This window comes from Malaclemys terrapin, chromosome 5, assembly GCF_027887155.1.
Source record: "Malaclemys terrapin pileata isolate rMalTer1 chromosome 5, rMalTer1.hap1, whole genome shotgun sequence".
Classification (NCBI taxonomy): Eukaryota; Metazoa; Chordata; order Testudines; family Emydidae; genus Malaclemys; species Malaclemys terrapin.
Genome location: NC_071509.1, coordinates 6,506,215 through 6,525,321, shown reverse-complemented (window position 1 = coordinate 6,525,321; position 19,107 = coordinate 6,506,215). Strand labels below are relative to the sequence as shown.

The 19,107-nt window shown below is 49.5% G+C and overlaps 1 protein-coding gene across 1 annotated transcript in view; it reads right to left on the bottom strand.

The window, feature by feature from the left end:
- GFRA4 (GDNF family receptor alpha 4) overlaps positions 1 to 17,457 on the bottom strand; it is a 150,032-nt gene extending 132,575 nt beyond the window's left edge. The window contains exon 1 of the mRNA XM_054030666.1: positions 17,143 to 17,457. Coding sequence (XP_053886641.1) covers positions 17,143 to 17,182 — 40 coding nt within the window. The 5' untranslated portion in view covers positions 17,183 to 17,457. The remainder of the gene's footprint in view (positions 1 to 17,142) is intronic.
- Between the last annotated feature and the right edge of the window lie 1,650 nt (positions 17,458 to 19,107).

The following is a 19,107-nucleotide window of genomic DNA, read 5'->3' as shown; positions in this document are numbered from 1 at the left end:
GCATTATATACTGACACATGGCGAGCAGGGAGTTAATTCGCAAGTGGAGAACCAGTGTGGACAGGGCCAATTCAATCAGGGTGGATGTAGTCTATTCCCAATAACAGATGAGGAGGTGTCAATTCCAGGCGAGGCAAAGCTGCTTCTGTAATGAGCCAGCCACTCCCAGTCCCTAGTCAAGCCCAGATTAATGGTGTTGAATTTGCAAGTGATCCTCAGCTGAATCAACCAGCTGGAGTGTACCCTTGGGGATCACAAACCTAGTAATTTCTGTAAGTGGCCCGTGGTTAAGTGCTGGACACTGTAGGAAGGGCTTGGAGGATTAACACTGACCTGTGCGGAGAGAGCAAGGTCTGCAGAGGCCCGGAGAGCGGTGCTTGTGTTCCCAGAGGCTATTGGTCTCCGAGAGCTGAGCTACACCAGGCATAGACAAGCCCACTTCCCGCTGCGGGCCAGTGGTGGGCAGGTGCCTCACAACTCTGCATACCCCTGGGGATCATCCCATTAGGTTTTGGTTATACAAGTTTCAGGGTAAAGGGATCTGTGGGAGCAGGCGGAGAGTTTACTCTCCACCTTGGTCTCTGAGTAGAGTAAACTCTTGAGGCAGAGGTGCTCCTTGGGAGCCAGGCATTATTATTGGGCTGAGATATCTGGGAGAAGGGATTGCCCTGCATGCTGTTTGGCCACCTCTGGGAGGGTTCGGGGATGGCGGGGGCGGGCGAGACAGAGAAAGAGAGAATAAAATAAATTGCACTTGGACTATCCCCTAACTCTGCACCAAAAATATGCTTAGGATGTAGCAAAACATAGCATTAAGATTGCCTTTAAAATCATGAGAGATTTTTTTAAAAATAATAATGTGGAGGTTGCTATTCTGTGTGTTCTGGTTTCTGAGCCCCTAGGGTGTACTTGGATCATGATTTCAAGCTTCCACCCGAAACAAGGGCTCCAACTCTAGATTTAAAAAACAAAAGGTGAAATGTTCTCAAACACAGGATGCCAGGAGCTGGGGCGTGAAGTAGAACAGCAGCTATTGTGAGACTCGCAATTTATCAACATCAAGGAATTCATTCAAGAAGGATGTTGATAAATTGCAGAGGGGTCAGAGAAGAGTCACGAAAATGAGGAAAGGATTAGAAAACCTGCCTTCTAGTGATCGACTCAAGGAACTCAATTTGTTTACTTTTAAAAAGAGAAGGTTAAGGGGCAACTTGATCACAGTTTAGAAGCACCTACCTGGGGAACAAATATTTGATAATGGGCTCTTCAATCTAGCCGAGAAAAGCAGCGTACTTCCAATAGCTGGAAGTTGAAGGTAAACAAATTCAGCTGGGGAATAAACGTGTACATTTTGTATAGCAAGGGTAATTAACCATTGGAACAACTTAGCAAAGGTCATGCTGGATTCTCCATCACTGACCATTTTTAAATCAAGATGGGATGTTTTTCATAAAGCTCTGCCCTAGGAATTATTTTGGGGGAATCCTATGGCCTGTGCTAAACGGGAGGTCAGACTAGATCAGGGGTAGATAACCTATGGCACACGTGCCGAAGGCGGCACGGAAGCTGATTTTCAGTGGCACTCGCACTGCCCAGGTCCTGGCCACCAGTCCGGGGGGCTCTGCATTTTAATTTAATTTTAAATGAAGCTTCTTAAACATTTAAAAAACCTTATTTACTTTACATACAACCATAGTTTAGTTATATATTATAGACTTATAGAAAGAGACCTTCTAAAAACAGTAAAATGTATTACTGGCCCGTGAAACCTTAAATTAGCGTGAATAAATGAAGACTCGGCACACCACTTCTGAAAGGTTGCCGACCCCTGGACTAGATGATCACAGTTGTGCCTTCTGGCCTTAGCATCAATGAATCATACGCCAGCCCCAAAGACAAGTCACTGGAAAGTTTTCCTCCCACCATGTGGGTGTCTATTTAGATGGTAAGCTATTCAGGCCAGGGACTCTCTCTTATTCCATAGCTTTATCATGCCTAGCAGAATGGGGCCCTGATCTCAGATAGTGCCTCTAGCTGCTAACATAACTGAAGAATAATAAAGTCCAAGACAGCAGCAGCCCCCCAATTTCAGAGCCTCACAAGGCAGGAGGAAAGGATCCCCCCTACCCCTGCTTTTATTTATGTCATGACATTTTTAGCTCTTTTTTAATACCAAGTTTAATGCTCACATCAGCAGCTCTTTGGTGTTCAGCTGCCCACAGAAAGCTCAGTTTCTTTCTTATTTTACTTAATTTGTCACCACAGCAGATGAGTGCTTCATTTACAAGAGTTTAAAAAAAAATAATCTAGATTACGGATGCTACCCGGAGAAAGAAACCCAGAAGCAGCCAGCTGAAGCCCAGAGACATAGGCCCACCATGGTGCCTCAGAAAGGGGTTTGATTCCAGTTCTGAACTGCCAGGGGAGTGATTTGCGAAAGACTCACTTGCCTTCCTTGCCCCATCACTGGGGAATCTGAGCACCATCAATACTCAAAGGCCTTACCTCTTTTCCTGGCACCTTAGGATGCCCAGGCAACCCCATGACAACCAGGATATACCCAATAACGTACATGGGCATTTATTTTCTGCAGAACCTTGGATACGGAGAAGTATGGAAAGGGTCTTCTGTTTAGTCAGGAAGCTTTATTATTATTTTGGTACTAGCCAGAGGCCCAACCAAAAATTGGGCCTATTGGGTGCTGTACATACAGTGAGAGAGTCCCTGCCCCCCAGAAGCTTATAATCTAAATCAGGGGTGGGCAAACTATGGCCCGCAGGCCACATCTGGCCCACGGGACTGTCCTGCCTGGCCCCTGAGCTCCTGGCCTGGGAGGCTAGCCCCTGGCCCCTCCCCTGCTATTCCCCCTCCCCTGCAGCCTCAGCTCGCCCCACTGCCGGCGCAATGCTCTAGGCGGCTGGGCTGTGAGCTTCTGGGGCAGCGCAGCTGCAGAGCCCGGCCTGACCCAGTGCTCCATGCTGCATGGTGGCTGGATGGGGGCAGGGGTCCCAGGGGGCAGGCAGGAAGGAGGGGGCGTTGGATGGGGCAGCAGGGGGCAGTCAGGGGCAGGGGTTCCAGGGGCAGTCATGGGACAGGGAGAAGGGGTGGTTGGATGGGGCAGGGTCCCGGGGCTGGGGGGGGGAATGTCAGGAATGAGAGGAGGGGTTGGATTGGGCGGCAGGAGTCCGGGGGCGGTCAGGGGACAGGGAGCAGGGTGTGTGTGGATGGGGCAGGGGTCCCAGAGGAGCCATCAGGGAACAGGGGGAGTTGGATGGGGCAGGAGTCCCGGGCGGGGAGCAGATAGGAGGTGGGGGCCAGGCCACGACCCCCTCCCCTAACCGGCCCTCCATACAATTTACAAAACCTGATGCGTCCCTCAGGACAAAAAGTTTGCCCACCCCTGATCTAAATAGATAAGGACGGGAGGGGAAACATACAGCAAGTGGAAGCAGAGCTGAGAATACAGTCACTAGACCACATACCTCTTGGCCATTTTCACCCACCCCTATGGATTGCTCTTCATTGTTTATAAAACCATAGGGAGCTAAATTCATCTTTGCTGGTACACAGCCAGAAACAAAGGCACTGACACCAATTCCACCAGGCAAAATGCTATTCCAGCGAATGAATAATGGTGACTCTTGATCTGAATTACGTGCTTGGGCTTTTGTCTTCTTTGTAAAAGTAACAAGCACAGAAAGTAAAACCCATTGGGATCCTTATGCCCTAAATCCTAGCCATTTAGCATCTGGACAATTTTAAAGTCTTGTTGCCAAAGTTGACTGCTCTCCCCTCGGATTCAAACAATACACTGCTGAGAGCAGCGGTGTATGAAAGATAAACCATTAAATCATACCTAGCGAGGGGATATTGGAGGACCCGTCTCCATTCCCCCGCCCACCTCAATAAACCGGACATGTGAGCTATAAACCAGCTGCATGCACTTGAGTGTCAAGGTACCCTCCAACTCATGTGTCTGTGGTTAGCTTAGTAAGTGATATTGCACAACCCTGTCAAAACACCCACATGCTGCAAGGATTGGAAAGAGGAGAGATTTTTGCAGTTGGAGGCAATAAATCAAAACCACAATACAACTATTTTTATAGTGCCTTTCATGCAAACTGCATCCCAGAAGGCTTTAAAGAGAAAGATGAATTATATGGTTATGGAGTTCGGTACGTAACGAATAATAGCGGCAAAAAAAGAGAGAGGCGCTCAGAGCCACACACCGAGAGAAAAAGAGATGTTTTCAGAGGTGAACGTAAAAGAGATGAAGAGCAGAGGGGATACAGAATAGGATGGAGTTTTGGACAGGTGGTTCCTGGCCCAGGAAAGAAAAGAAGAAAACAAAACAGTCATCACTTGAAAGAAACACTTAGTGTTGGAGCTATGATAATTTACATCCATTGAGGATCTGGCCCCCATCTTTCCAGCAAACCTTAGCACATGATATATTAGAAGCCAGGAGGATGGGGAAACTTTCACCTAAAAATAAAATAGGGGGGAACTCAGCTGCTGGCCCATAGAAAAGACCATACGATGGTCATGCTTTCTCCCATGGCATCCCAGACATGTGGAAGGAGAGCCCTGTACACTGTCCTCTTTCAAATCCAACCTTCGAATTCACCTCTGCCTGGACGCCCACAATCATTCTAAATAGTCAGGCAACTGGTGAGCTCTGCCCACTGCTTATTATGCTGATCACAATGATCTGACTGTTCTCTGTCTGCATCCCCCTTTTGTTTCTTGTCTGACACTCAGATGGTAAGTGCTCTGGGGCAGGGACCATCTCTTTGTTCTGTGTTTGTACACCACCTAGCACAATCGGGGATCGGAGATCCTCGGTGCTAACACAAGCCAAATATTCAATAACAATAGTGCACCCAGGGGGACTAGGACTTAGGAGACCTAGGCGCTATGCCTGGGCAACCACTGCCACTGGCCTGCTGGGTGACCTTGGGCAAGCCACTCCACCTTTGTGTGCACCTCAGTTTCCCCATCTGTAAGTTGTAAAGCGCTTTGAGCTGTGCTGGTGAAAAGAGCTAGGTATTGTTATAAAATGTCTCTGACATTTCCTGGAGGTCTGTCAATGCAATGCAACACACCCAAAACTAAGCTCCTGATCTTTCCTCCCAATCTCTCCTTCCTCTTTTTCTCTGTCCTTGCTGTCATCACCGTACGGCCCGTCACCAGGGCCTGTCACCCAGGGATTATCTTGCCCTGCTAGACTGTGTCCAAATTCTGCCACTTCTTCCTCCAGGACCTTGCTAAGATTTTCTTTCCTTCTCTCTATACAGCTAAACTCTCAACCAGCCTTCACCCTATCCCGGTTTCTGGCCTCCCTGGTTCTCATATCACCATCCGCACCAATCAACTCTTCTCCTCACAATCCACACCAAATGCAATCTTCTCCCTCGCCCATCTCTCTGACCACATCACCCCCTGGAGTGGGCACCCCGTCTTCCATTGTATCAAGCTTCTTGTCTTCACTTACAAGCCCGCCCCCCTCCACACACACACACCAGTTAACCTGATTTTGTTTCTGATCTTGTCACTTCTGCTCTGACAATGACGTCAGCCTTGTCTGCTCACTTGCCCATCATGCTTCCCCTTACACATAGGCTGTCCCCCCTGGGGCTGATCCCTAAGAGGCAGTCTTGCCTTGTGAATAGAGCACTGGGCTGGGATGCAAAAGACCTGGGTTCTGCTCTGCCACAGGCCTGCTGAGTGGCCTTGGGCAAGTCACGTCACCACCGTGCCTCAGTTTCCTCATCTGTAAAACGGGCACAACAATTCTGACCTCCTTCATGAAGCACGTTGAGATCGCTGGACAAAAAGCAATATGGAAGAGCTGGGTATTATTATTATGGCCCTCTCCTCAAGAGCTGCTTCTGCAACCCCGCCATGGGAGGAAAACGGCACATCGCCAACACCATTACTAGCTCTTCCTCTGTCTGCCCTAGGGGGGGCCCTGGCAGACAGGCATCCTGACCCTGGAGGCTTCGACCCAGCTGCTGGTGACTTGTTGGGAACGTGGCCTGCATGTCGCTGCTGAAGAAAGCCAGGCCAGGGGAAGCACCGGGCGTGAGAGGTGTCTGTGGGTGGTGTCCCTCAGAAAGTAGGCGAGAGAGCTGCAGGAGGCGGTGTCTCACCTGTGTCACATCCAGGAGCTCCAGGACTTCAGCTGGATGCACATGGAGAAGTACAGGATGGAGGATGCTAACAAACTACAGATGACTACAGTGGCATCAGAGGAGGAAGGAGAACTGGCTGTTCTTTGGGGAGGGGACTGGCTGCTGGCCACCTTGGGCAGTAGACAATGCTCTGCTCCCTATCACATCCCCCCAATCCATCATGGTCAAGAACTGGCAGTGATGTACTGGCAACAGGAGGAGAACCCACCTGGCCCCATGGCTGGGAAACTCACGGCCATCACACCCAAGAGGAAAAGGTGTAGGGTTGTGGTGGTCAGGGACTCCTTTCTGAGGGGGATGGAAGTATCCATCTGCTGACCTGACAGGGTCTCCTGGGAGGTGTACTGCCTGGGAGGTGTACTGCCTACCAGGCACCCATGTTTGAGACATTACGGAAAGGCTATGGAGGCTCATTGCCTCTCTGACCACTACCCCAGGCTGTTCCTCCAGGTGGGCACTAATGACACAGTCAGATCTGACCCTGAGCAGATCAGCAGTGACTACGGGACTGTGGGAGCAAGGGTGAAGGAGTCGGGGGCACAAGTGGTGTTCTTGTCCATCCTCCTGGTTGAGGACAAGGGCCCAGGCAGAGACACACACATCCTGGAGATGAATGCATGGTTTCACAGATGGTGTCGACGGAAGGATTGTGGCTTTGGAGGCTGTTCCAGGAAGGAGAACTGTTGGGAAGAGATGGGGTCCATCTGACCAAGAAGGAGAAGAGCCTTTTCACGCATTGACTCAGTGAGGAGGGCTTTCAACTAGATGAAAAGGAGGCAGGAGACAAAAGTCCACAGGCAGATATAGAAAAATCTGACCTTAACAGAGGGCTAGATGTTGGGGGGAATGGAGAAGGGCAATAGGGTCATAGGAGCAACAAGAGGGATAACAGTGGGCAAATCAACTCAACATCTTAGATGTCTATTTACAAATGCAAGGAGTGTGGGGAAGAACTGGAAGTATTAGTACATATGACTACCACAGAGACTTAGTGGAAGAAATCTCATGCCTGGAATATCAGTATAGGGGGGCATAGCTTGTTCAAGAAGGACAGGCAAAGTAAAAAGAGAGGACATGTTGCATTATACATCAAGAGTGTATACACTTGCTCTAAGGTCCAGAAGGAGGGGAGAGACAGAGCAGTTGAAAGTGTCTGGGTGAAGATAAAAGGGGGACTTTTCATGGCAGATGTCTACTACAGATCACCAAATCAGGAAGTGGTGGTGGATAAGACATTTCTAGAACAGACAGACATATCCAAAACAAGATCTGGTAGTAATGGAGGACTTTAACTACCCAGACATCTGTTGGAAATGTAACATGGCAAAACCTAAAATGTCCAATACATTCTTGGAATGTATTGGGGACAACATTTTGTTTCAGAAAGTGGAGAGAGGGGTCACACTGTACTATGGGGGGCAGCCATCTTAGATTTAACTGACCAACAGGGATGTTGTAATCTGAAGATTGAAGGCAATTTGGGTGAAATGGATCATGAAATGATAGATTTCATTATTCTAAGGAAAAGAAGGCATGAGAGCAGCAGAATAAGGACAATGGACTTTTTTTTTTTTTTAAAGTAGACTTTAACAAATTCAGCAAACTGGGAAGAAAATCTAAGGGAAAAAGGACCTCAGGAGAGATGGTGGTTTTTTAAAGAGACAATAATAAAGGTGCCACAGCAAACTATCCCAATGTGAAAGAAAGATAGGAAGAATAGTAAGAGGCCACTATGACTCAATTAAGAGGTTTTTAATTATCTGAAAATCAAAAAGGAATCCCACAAAAAGTGGAAATATGGAGAACTGGCAAGGGAGGAGTACAAAAGAATAGCACAAGCATGTAGGGACAAAATCAGAAAGGCTAAGGCACAAAATGGATTACACCTAGCAAGGGACAGTAAAGGCAATAAGAAGAGGTTCTGTAAATATAGGAGGGGCAAGAGAAAGACCAATCAAAGTGTAGATTCTTTACTTAGTGGGGAAGGAGAACTAATAATGGCTGACATCCAGAACACGGAGTGTCTAATGCCTATTTGGTTCAATCTTCACTAAAAAAGGTTAATCACAACCAGATACTTAATACAATGAATATTAACGAGGGGGAAGAAATGCAAGGCAAAATAGGAAAAGAATTGGCAAAGAATATTTAGATAAGTTAGATGTATTCAAATCGGCAGGGCCTAATGAAATTCACCCTAGGGTATTTAAGGAACTAGTTGAATCAGTCTTGGAACCATTATCTTCAAGAACTCATGGAGGATGGGGAGTTCCACAGGACTAGAGAAGGGCAAACGTACCTAGCTTTAGAACAAAGAGGACCCGGGGAATTATAGACCAGTTAGCCAAACTTCAAAACCTGGACAGACATTAGAACCAATTATTAATCAATCAGTCAATTTGTAAACACCCAGAGGATAATAGCATTTATAAGGAATAGGCAGCAGAGGCCCCAGGAGGCGGGGGGCTGCTCTCGCCCCCCTCACCCCAGGCAGGTGGAGGGACCCGGGCTCCCTAGCCCATCTGCAGCTTCTGGCTTGGCCAGGGGGCAGGTCCTCGGGGGGGGGGGGAGAGGAGGTGCAGGGGTGGGGCCACAGGGGGGGCAGGACCTCGCCCCCCACACTTTTAGGAAGACTCCGTCCCCCCTGGTGGGTGCACAATTCGTTGAAAGACCATGTTCAAAGAGTAGCAATCTATGGTTCAGTGTCAAACTGGGAGGACGTATCTAGTAGAGTCCCACAGGGACTTGGATAATGACTCAGATATTATCTATGACAAGGATAATGACTTGGATAATGGAGTGGAGAGTACGCTTATAGCATTTGTGGATTACGTTAAGCTGGAGGACAGGATTAGAACTGAAAATGATCTTGACAAATTGAAGAACTGGTCTGAAATCACCAAGATGAAATTCAATAAAGACAAGTGCAAAGCACTACACTTAAGAAGGAAAAAATCAAATGCACAAGCACAAAACGGGGAATAATTGGCTAGGCAGTAATATTGCAAAGGGTCTGGGGGTTATAGAGGAACACACATTGAATGTGAGTCAACAATGTGATGCAATTGTGAAAAAGGCTAATGTCATTCTAGGGTGTATTAACTGAAGTGTCGTATGTAAGACATGGGAGGTAACTTCTACTGGTGCTGGTGAGGCCTGAGCTGAAGTATTGTGGTGCCTAGAACTGGACAAACTTTAGGAAAGATGTGGACAAATTGGAGAGAGTCCAGAGGAGAGCATCAGCAATAATAAAAGGTTTAGAAAACCTGGCCTATAAAGAAAGGGTAAAAAAACCTAGGCATGTTTAGTCTTGAGAAAAGAAGACTGGGGGGATGGAGGGGACCTGGTAACAGTCTGCAAATATGGTAAGGGCTGTTACAAAGAGGACAGTGGCCAATTGTTCTCCATGTCCTCTGCAGATAGGACAAGAAGTAACGGGCTTAATCTGCAGCAAGAGAGATTTAGGTTGGATATTAGGAAAAGCTTTCTAACTATCAGGATAGTTGAACTCTGGAACAGGCTTCCAAGGAAGGTTGTGAAATCCCTGTCCTTGGAGGTTTTGAAGAACAGGTTGGACAAACACCTGCCAGGGATGGTCTAGGTTTACTTGGTCCTGCCTCAGTTCAAGCAGCTACACTAAATAACCTCTTGAGCTCCCTTTCAGCCCTACATTTCTATGATTCTATGACTCCTACAAGAAATCTGCTGGCAATGGTGGGGAGAGAGGGTGATAAAAATGTATATTTGTATTTTTAAAAAAATTATATAAAAAAATTTATGTATTGGGGGGAAAAATGTTTTATTCAATCACTAAATCCATCCCCAGCAAGTGCAGGATGCAAAATGCATATATAAGAATGTACCAGATGTTAAACTGATGCTCCACTTGATTTCAGCCAAAAGGAAGAATTTATATAAACCTTCATGCCTTGGTGCTCAATGAGGGCCTGAATCAAAGCTCATTGAAGTCAACTGCAGTCCTTTCCGCCACTTCTTTGGGATTCAGATCAGGCCCCAAGTCACCAGTATGTCATGGTCCTTTTCCCCCTCTTCAACTCAAATGTCCTTGAGACTCAACTCAATGGCAGTCCTCTCCTTCAATGCCCTATGACAGAACCGCCAAAGAGCACTGGGGGAAGAGGAGAGGTACCAAAGATTCCGAGACCAGTGGGAGGATTTGTCTGCAAAGTTTCCTCAATAGAATTTGAGAGGAGGAAAATCAGGGTCAAAACACCATTGGGGAGTGCTATAAAACAGGTAAGTGAACAGATGCACGTTGAAGCTCACTGTGGGGCGGGTGTGCTCAATATATTGTCTTTGGCAGAGATCACAGCAGGCAGGGACCAAGGAGGCTTAAAGATGCTTTTACACCTATGTAGTTGGTCCCTCCAGGTCCGAATTCAGACACCCTGGTGGGGCAATGTTAGGGAAGCCCATACTATCCCTGTTTGATGTAGTTGTCCTTTAGAGAGCTGGAAATAAGGGCTCCCTTCACAGCACGACATACACTTAAAAAAACCAAAGCAAAACAAAACCCCCAAGGTATTTCAATCTGCTAGACTTGAGAAAAACAACAGTCTAGTTTGACTGAGCATGTGGCAGGGCTCCAAGAACTCCTGAGTTCTAATCCTGGTCCTGCCACATTCTTGCTGAGGTCATTTGGGCTAGGATTCTCAAAAGACGATAAGGGAGTCAGGTGTTCGACTCTGTGCCGATGTTTCTCACCTCTAAAAGGGGATAATGGTGATTATGCACCCAGTGGGGGAACTGTTGAAGCTAAATTACTTAGTCCCTGTCCCAAAGAGCTTATGATCTATCTTTTTGTTCTGTGTTTGTGCAGTGCCTAACACAATGGGCTCCTGGCCCATGACAGGGACGCCGAGAGTAAGTCTACACAGCCAAGAAAACCCTGTGGCTGGCCCATGCCAGCCGACTCACGGGGCTCGTGCTGCGGGGTTGTTTCGTTGTTGTGGAGACTTCCAGTCTTGGGCTGCAGCCCGGGCTCAAGGGTCCCTGCGAGGTGGAAAGGTCCAGGAGTTTGGGCTCCAGCCAACCCCAGAAGTCTTACACAGCAGTGAAACAGCCCCACCGCCCAAGTCAGCTAGCACAGACCAACCGCAGGTGTCTAGCTGATGTGTAAAAAAAAACAAAAACAAGGAGTCTGGTGGCACCTTAAAGACTAACAGATTTATTTGGGCATAAGCTTTCGTGGGTAAAAACCTCACTTCTTCAGATGCACAGAGTGAAAGTTACAGATGCAGGCATTATATACTGACACATGGAGAGCAGGGAGTTACTTCGCAAGTGGAGAACCAGTGTTGACAGGGCCAATTCGATCAGGGTGGATGTAGTCCACTCCCAATAATAGATGAGGAGGTGTCAATTCCAGAAAAGGAAAAGCTGCTTCTGTAATGAGCCAGCCACTCCCAGTCCCTGTTCAAGCCCAGATTAATGGTGTTAAATTTGCAAATAAATTTTAGTTCGGCTGTTTCTCTTTGAAGTCTGTTTCTGAAGTTTTTTTGTTCAATGATAGTGACTTTTAAATCTGTAATAGAATGACCAGGGAGATTGAAGTGTTCACTTACTGGCTTATGTATGTTACCATTCCTGATCTCCGATTTGTGTCCATTTATTCTTTTGCGGAGGGACTGTCCGGTTTGGCCAATTTACATGGCAGAGGGGCATTGCTGGCACATGATGGCATATATCACATTAGTGGATGTGCAGGTGAATGAGCCCCTGATGGTGTGGCTGATGTGGTTGGGTCCTCTGATGGTGTCGCCAGAGTAGATATGGGGACAGAGTAGGCAACGAGGTTTGCTACAGGGATTGGTTCCTGGATGGGTGTTTCTGTGGTGTGGTGTGGTGTGTAGTTGCTGGTGAGTATTTGCTTCAGGTTGGGGGGTTGTCTGTAAGCAAGGACTGGTCTGCCTCCCAAGGTCTGTGAGAGTGAGGGATCATTTTCCAGGATAGGTTGTAGATCGTGGATAATGCGCTGGAGAGGTTTTAGCTGGGGGCTGTATGTGATGGCCAGTGGTGTTCTGTTATTGTCCTTGCTGGGTCTGTCCTGTAGTAGGTGATTTCTGGGTACCCGTCTTGCTCTGTCAATCTGTTCCCTCGCTTCCCCAGGTGAGTATTGTAGTTTTACGAATGCTTGATAGCTGATGTGTAGACATACTCTTAGGTGCAGGAGTGATGGAAGCTCCCTAAAAGTGGGGGGAGGGCACCGGCGCCCAAACTGTGGCCCCCGCCATCCCTTCTTCTGAGGCCCTTTTAAAAGTGACGGGGCCATGGCCCCCTGGCCCACACTGTTCTGGCGCCCCATCTACATGCGATCACTATAGAAATAATACTATTAATTGTCACTGATAACAAAATTCCAGGTGAAATTGGTAGAACTTCCATTGGCTTCAGTGGGGCCTAGATTTCACCCCCAGTCTGTAAAAGGCTTTGAAATCCTTTGTAGGGAAGGTGCTATAGAAGAATAGGTGCTACTATTAGTAGAGATGGTCAAAAATGTAAGTATATTCACAGAAAAATGGGAAAAATTAACTTTTGTTAAAAAAAAATTGTAGTGCAATTTTCCACTATATTTTATGGAGCGAGGGGGTGGGAAACTCCCCCAATTCTTTTTCATTTTTTACACTAGAGAAGAGGGCAGCAAAAAAACAAAAGTGTGTTTTTCACCCTCAGAACAAAACAAAGATTGCTGGGGGGGGGGGGGAATCACCTTTTTCTTCATTTTTTTGATTCAAACTTCATCAAAAATCAGAAAATTTCAGATACAAGGAAAAATATTGTGAAAATGTTCATTCTGGCAGAAAAGGCATTGCTGTCAGTGAAAAGTACTTGGATTAACATGTGTCAGGTCTAAATATCGGTTGTTATTTAAGGAAGTGCAGCTCTGGGGAGATAGTCTCCTAGTGCAGAGTACATACCCCCACATTTCCCTGGATTTGGGTGTCTTTTCACAAGTCAGAATTGTGGTCGTGTCTGAGGGCGGCCTGCTGAGCGAAGCGTTTTAAACCTTATGCAGCTCTGACCGTCATTGAGAAATGTAAGTATAAGGTGGACATTCATATGCAAACAATGGCTTGTTTCTGGCAAAGCTGAGATGGGTGTCGCTGACAAACGCACTCATTTTTGGAGCGTTCCAATTCCCCTCTCCCCCCAAACATACACACATGTGGTTTCTCAAGAGCTTTTTGTGCTTTCCCTGGGATTTGAGTTCCTCTCACAGGTAAGAAGCAGCAAGAGGATCAGCCGTCTCCGTTTGATTGCGGCTGCGATTAATCTGCAGGAAACATACGCCAACAAATTATATTAAGTACCAAGCACAATAAAACTTGCCAGGTAAACACTTCACTACTAGACAGTGGAAAGGTTTCATCCCAGCTGCCACTTCACAGTCTCAGGGTATATCATTAATAGAGGCGAGTTGTAATGGTCTGGAACCACATCTGGGCATGATGGAGACTTCACAATGGAAAGAGGCTATTTCCAACTCCCATCCTCCAACATTTCACCCTTTTCATTTCAGTTTCATGATCATCATTATGTTAATTACTTATTAAGTATGATCACTATTGTGACAAATGTCTGCTCTGCACTTTACAAATAAGTCTGCAGATGAGGGTCATAAACTCTTTGGGTTAGGCACTAAACAGGATTCTACACTCTAAGTATTTTAATAAAACTAATTAATGATACTCTGCCCTTCTATAGCATCAGTCACCCAAAGACCCCAAAGCTCTTTAAATGTTAAATAAACCTTACCACTTCCTTTCTCTATCCATTAAAAACCTGGAAAAACAGAGGCACCGAGAGATTAAATGGTCATTTAATGAGTCAGCTGCAGGTCCTAGAATGGGACCCAGGAATCCTGACAAAGTCTCACGCTCTAAAAACAATCCCACCATCACCAATGTTTCGTCCCATTGTTTCTTACACTGAGCAAGGTCACTTGACAAAACAAAGGGCACGTACTTGACTAATACCATCTCATCACAGTTGGATATTTATTTCGTGCCTGATTTCAACAAACACAGAGAAACTGGGAATTATCACAGGAATTGTTGGGTCCAGTTTGAAAGACGATGTTTTCATGCTATACGTGTACAGTGCCTAGCACAATGGAGCCCTGATCTCTGACAGATGCAATCACAAGACAAATATTAATTCATAAAAATAATTACAAAGAGTCAAACACTTTTACCAGTGAAAAATATCTATGCTCTCTCATGAATTTTAGCTCATGCTGACGGCCTTCCCCAAGATTATCCCACCGGGAATTACATTGACCAGTGACCCCAGCCGGGGCAAATGTCAGTTCAAAGGGGAAAAGGGTCATTTTGCTCTCCCTTTTGAGCTTCTCTCTCTACCACTTAGGGGCAAATGCCAAGGTGTGAAAGCCAGCTGATAATGGCTAATGTTGCAACTCTGACCGGTGGCAATTGTCATTCACCTGTGGTGAAACCTGCTAACCTAAGTCACGTATTCAGATAGAGATCTGTTCTTTTTAAAAGCCCTTCTATTAGTCCAGGTTAATATTACTCCAGCAGCCTTATGTGAAAGTAAACTTCAAGGAAGGTGGTACCTTTAGGTGCAGTATTACCTTTCTTCACTTTCTATACTGCATGTACCTCACAGAATACATTCTAAACTGTAAATAAACTGTATTGTTCCAAACCCATGACCTACCCCCTGGTTTAACTTGCAGATAAGCAATGCATGTGCACTGCATGAAATGACCACACTGTGCCTTTAACTGTTGCCTTGCTGTATGGAGATTGCCTACCTAACTCCAGCTACTATGGTGATCGGGGCTGTAGAAAAACACCTGCTTTTGGGGAAATCTAGAATTTTTGTTGGCTCAGAAAAAAGGTAAAAGGAATCACCTTGTAGTGTAATAATTAATGGTCTAACGAATTTTCTTTTAGAATCTATTTTTGTCTTTAAAATGAGACACTGTCCCACCCTGACATCAGGGGAAATAAATTATTGGCAAATCTGGTCCATTCCCATGGGACTGTGCAGGATTTTTCCCTCCAGTATTTTGCTAATACTCCGTCCCGTCTACTTTTTAAAATCTCAAGCGACAGGGCTCTCTCCTTCACTTCCTTGCAACATACAGCACAAGAATAGTGACACAAACAAAACAAATCCTTAGTGTCTTGGACATTCTTGGTTCAGGGCTTTTTTAAGTCCAGTCCCATTCTTCCCTGGCTTAAAGAGGAGATATTTTCTTACAATATAGAAGCCGCAGGTTTGCAAAACAAAATATGATGAAGCGTGAGAATAATTGCACAGTGCCAATAGCAGCTAAAGTGAGAGAGAAATCCAGAGAGCTAAATGACTGGCATTGTTCACTGCTGTCCACCTAACGCTGGAGATAGACACCTATCCCATGGAACTAGAAGGGACCTTGATAGGTCATCAAGTCCAGTCCCCTGCCTTTACTAGCAGGATCAATTTTTTTTGCCCCAGATCCCTAAATGACCCCCTCAAGGATTGAACTCCCTACCCCTGGGTTTAGCGGGCCAATGCTCAAACCACTGAGCTATCCCTCCCCCCTTTGAACAGTCTCTAGTATTCAGTCTGTGTGCTACCTGCATCATCGCTGGTTTCAGTTGTCAAAACAAATCACATCACATTTAATTCTTTTTAGCAGCACCTCTTCTGCTCCTCAAAAAAAACAAAAAACAAACAAAAAAAACCCTTTTCTATCTCAAGTGACACAAAAAGCATTTGTTCCCAATGTGGCATCATGTTTTTAATATATTTGGTGCATGTTTTGATGCCATTCACTGTATCCTAGTGGTTAGCAGCACCGTCCAGCATTACTTCCTAATCTGCTCCCAAAGATCACAGGAAAACAGAAACACATTACAAGGAGAACATCTACCCCTCGCTCTGTCCAGTCCAAGAGACTTGAGACGATCCAGACTTCAGTGATCTAGATAGGTTTTTAGAAACCTCTGCAGATAATCCCCCATGTGCAATTCAAACAAACGCTGGAAATAACAAACCCTGTACAATTCCACTGTGAAAATGTTGCATGTCCACATTTTAAATGTAAGGCTATATACTCACTAGGGCAGACTCTCACATACACATAGGATTTATGACACTCTACACAACCAGAAGACCTGTTCTATTGGGTCCACATTTTTTGCAGGGGGTGGGGAGGGAGGACCCAGAAAATTGATCTGACAGGTTGGGGAATCTGAAATCTTGTTTTATTTTCCAGAGTCCCTTCTACTAGTTTGGGGCATTAAATGACTTAGATGGGATCTTCAAAAATCTTCCAAAGAACCACAGTTTTATCCCATGTGGAACCGTATCACTGAAGCAGCAACATCTGGATTTTAAAAGGAATTAAAGATTTCTCTGGATAACAAGAATATCTAGGGTTATAACCGTAAATATTAAACATAAACACTCATCTTGGACCAGCTACAAACCCTCCACGGCACAAGCCAGCCACTGACTACTGAGATTGGGGGGGAAAGGCTATTCCAGAACTGCTACTACAGGGTTCCTTGCACCTTCCTCTGATTCATCTGGTCCTGGCCATGGGGTAGATGGACCCCTGGTCTGACCCAGGCTGGCGTCTCCTACATCCAGAGCCCTGGGACTCAATCCCCCGTGTCCTTTAAACTGCAGCCCTGCCCCAGAAGTAGAGGGAAACACCCAGAAAAAGCCGGTTCTCTTTCTATCCAGCACACACTCCCCTTCTCTGCCTCCAGTGAGGGAGCAACTCATCCCGAGCATCCCAAAGGCCAGTCCCACCCCGCACCCAGAAAGTTGGCTCCTCTCTTTAAAAGCAAAGACAGCCGAGGGGACCGACCCCCAAAGGCACCGCCATCTCGGCCGGGCTAGCCCGGAGAGCCACGGGCAGAGGGTCAGCGCGGAAGCCGGGCTCCGAGCAGGGGCTTTCGCTACTCACCTGTGAGGATCAGCATGGCAAAGTAACAGATCCCCCTCATCCTATTGACTCTGGGCAGATCCGGAGCTGGAGGGGGCGGGGGAGGGCTTCGGGTCGCACCCTCGGTGGGTCTAGCAGGCGCGGCGGGGCTCGGGAGGGTTAATCCCCCCGGGGCATGCGGCTCTTTGCCGGGGAACGAGCGCTGGCCGGCAGGGACCCCGGGTCCTGCTGGGGCATGGTCCCCGCTGCAAGCCGGCTGCTCCCGGGGGCCGGGCTGGCTCCACGCGCCAGCCCCGGAGCAGGGCACCGGCGGCTTTTGCAAACTTCTCCCGGGGGGGGGGGGGGGGCGCGGGGAGCCCCCGGGCGGCGGGGGGGGGGGGGGGACGGGGCTGGCTCGCCTGCCCGGGCAGCGCGGCGGGGACCGGGGGAAGGAGGGTCTCCCCGCCGGGCGGTGGGTGGGGGCGCTCCGCGGGCTGCCTGCCGCTGCCACCGCCTCGCCGGCTCCTGCCGCCGCCGCCGCTGCAGCTCCGGCTGGGCAGGGAACAGCGGGGAGAGGCTTAAAGGCGCAGCAGCGCCGCTCCTCCTCCACCCCCACCCCTCCCGTGGGGCACCGGATCCGAGCTCTGCCCCCCACCCCCCCGTGGGGCACCGGATCCGAGCTCTGCCCCCCACCCCCCCGTGGGGCACCGGATCCGAGCTCTGCCCCCCCACCCCTCCGTGGGGCACCGGATCCGAGCTCTGCCCCCCACCCCCCCGTGGGGCACCGGATCCGAGCTCTTCCCCCCCTCCCGTGGGGCACCGGATCCGAGCTCTGCCCCCCCACCCCCCCGTGGGGCACCGGATCCCTGCTCTGCCTCCTCCCCTCCCCCCCGTGGGGCACCGGATCCCTGCTCTGCCCCCTCCCCACCCCCCCGTGGGGCACCGGATCCGAGCTCTGCCCCCCACCCCCCCGTGGGGCACCGGATCCGAGCTCTGCCCCCCCACCCCTCCGTGGGGCACCGGATCCCTGCTCTGCCCCCTCGCCTCCCCCCCGTGGGGCACCCGATCCGAGCTCTGCCCCCCACCCCCCCGTGGGGCACCGGATCCCTGCTCTGCCCCCTCGCCTCCCCCCCGTGGGGCACCGGATCCGAGCTCTGCCCCCCACCCCCCCGTGGGGCACCGGATCCGAGCTCTGCCCCCCCACCCCTCCGTGGGGCACCGGATCCCTGCTCTGCCCCCTCGCCTCCCCCCCGTGGGGCACTGGATCCGAGCTCTGCCCCCCACGCCCCGTGGGGCACCGGATCCGAGCTCTGCCCCCCAACCCCCCGTGGGGCACCGGATCCCTGCTCTGCCCCCTCACCTCCCCCCCGTGGGGCACCCGATCCCTGCTCTGCCCCCTCCCCTCCCCCCCGTGGGGCACCCGATCCGAGCTCTGCCCCCCCACCCCTCCCCGTGGGGCACCGGATCCGAGCTCTGCCCCCCCACCCCTCCCCGTGGGGCACCGGATCCGAGCTCTGCCCCCCACTCCCCCGTGGGGCACCAGATCCGAGCTCTGCCCCCCACCCCCGTGGGGCACCGGATCCCTGCTCTGCCCCCTCGCCTCCCCCCCGTGGGGCACCGGATCCCTGCTCTGCCCCCCCACCCCTCCCCGTGGGGCACCGGATCCGAGCTCTGCCCCCCACTCCCCCGTGGGGCACCGGATCCCTGCTCTGCCCCCTCGCCTCCCCCCCGTGGGGCACCGGATCCCTGCTCTGCCCCCCCACCCCTCCTCGTGGGGCACCGGATCCGAGCTCTGCACCCCACCCCCTCGTGGGGCACCGGATCCCTGCTCTGCCCCCTCCCCTCCCCCTCGTGGGGCACCGGATCCCTGCTCTGCCCCGTCCCCTCCCCCTCGTGGGGCACCGGATCCCTGCTCTGCCCCCTCGCCTCCCCCCCGTGGGGCACCAGATCCCTGCTCTGCCCCCTCCCCTCCCCCTCGTGGGGCACCCGATCCCTGCTCTGCCCCCT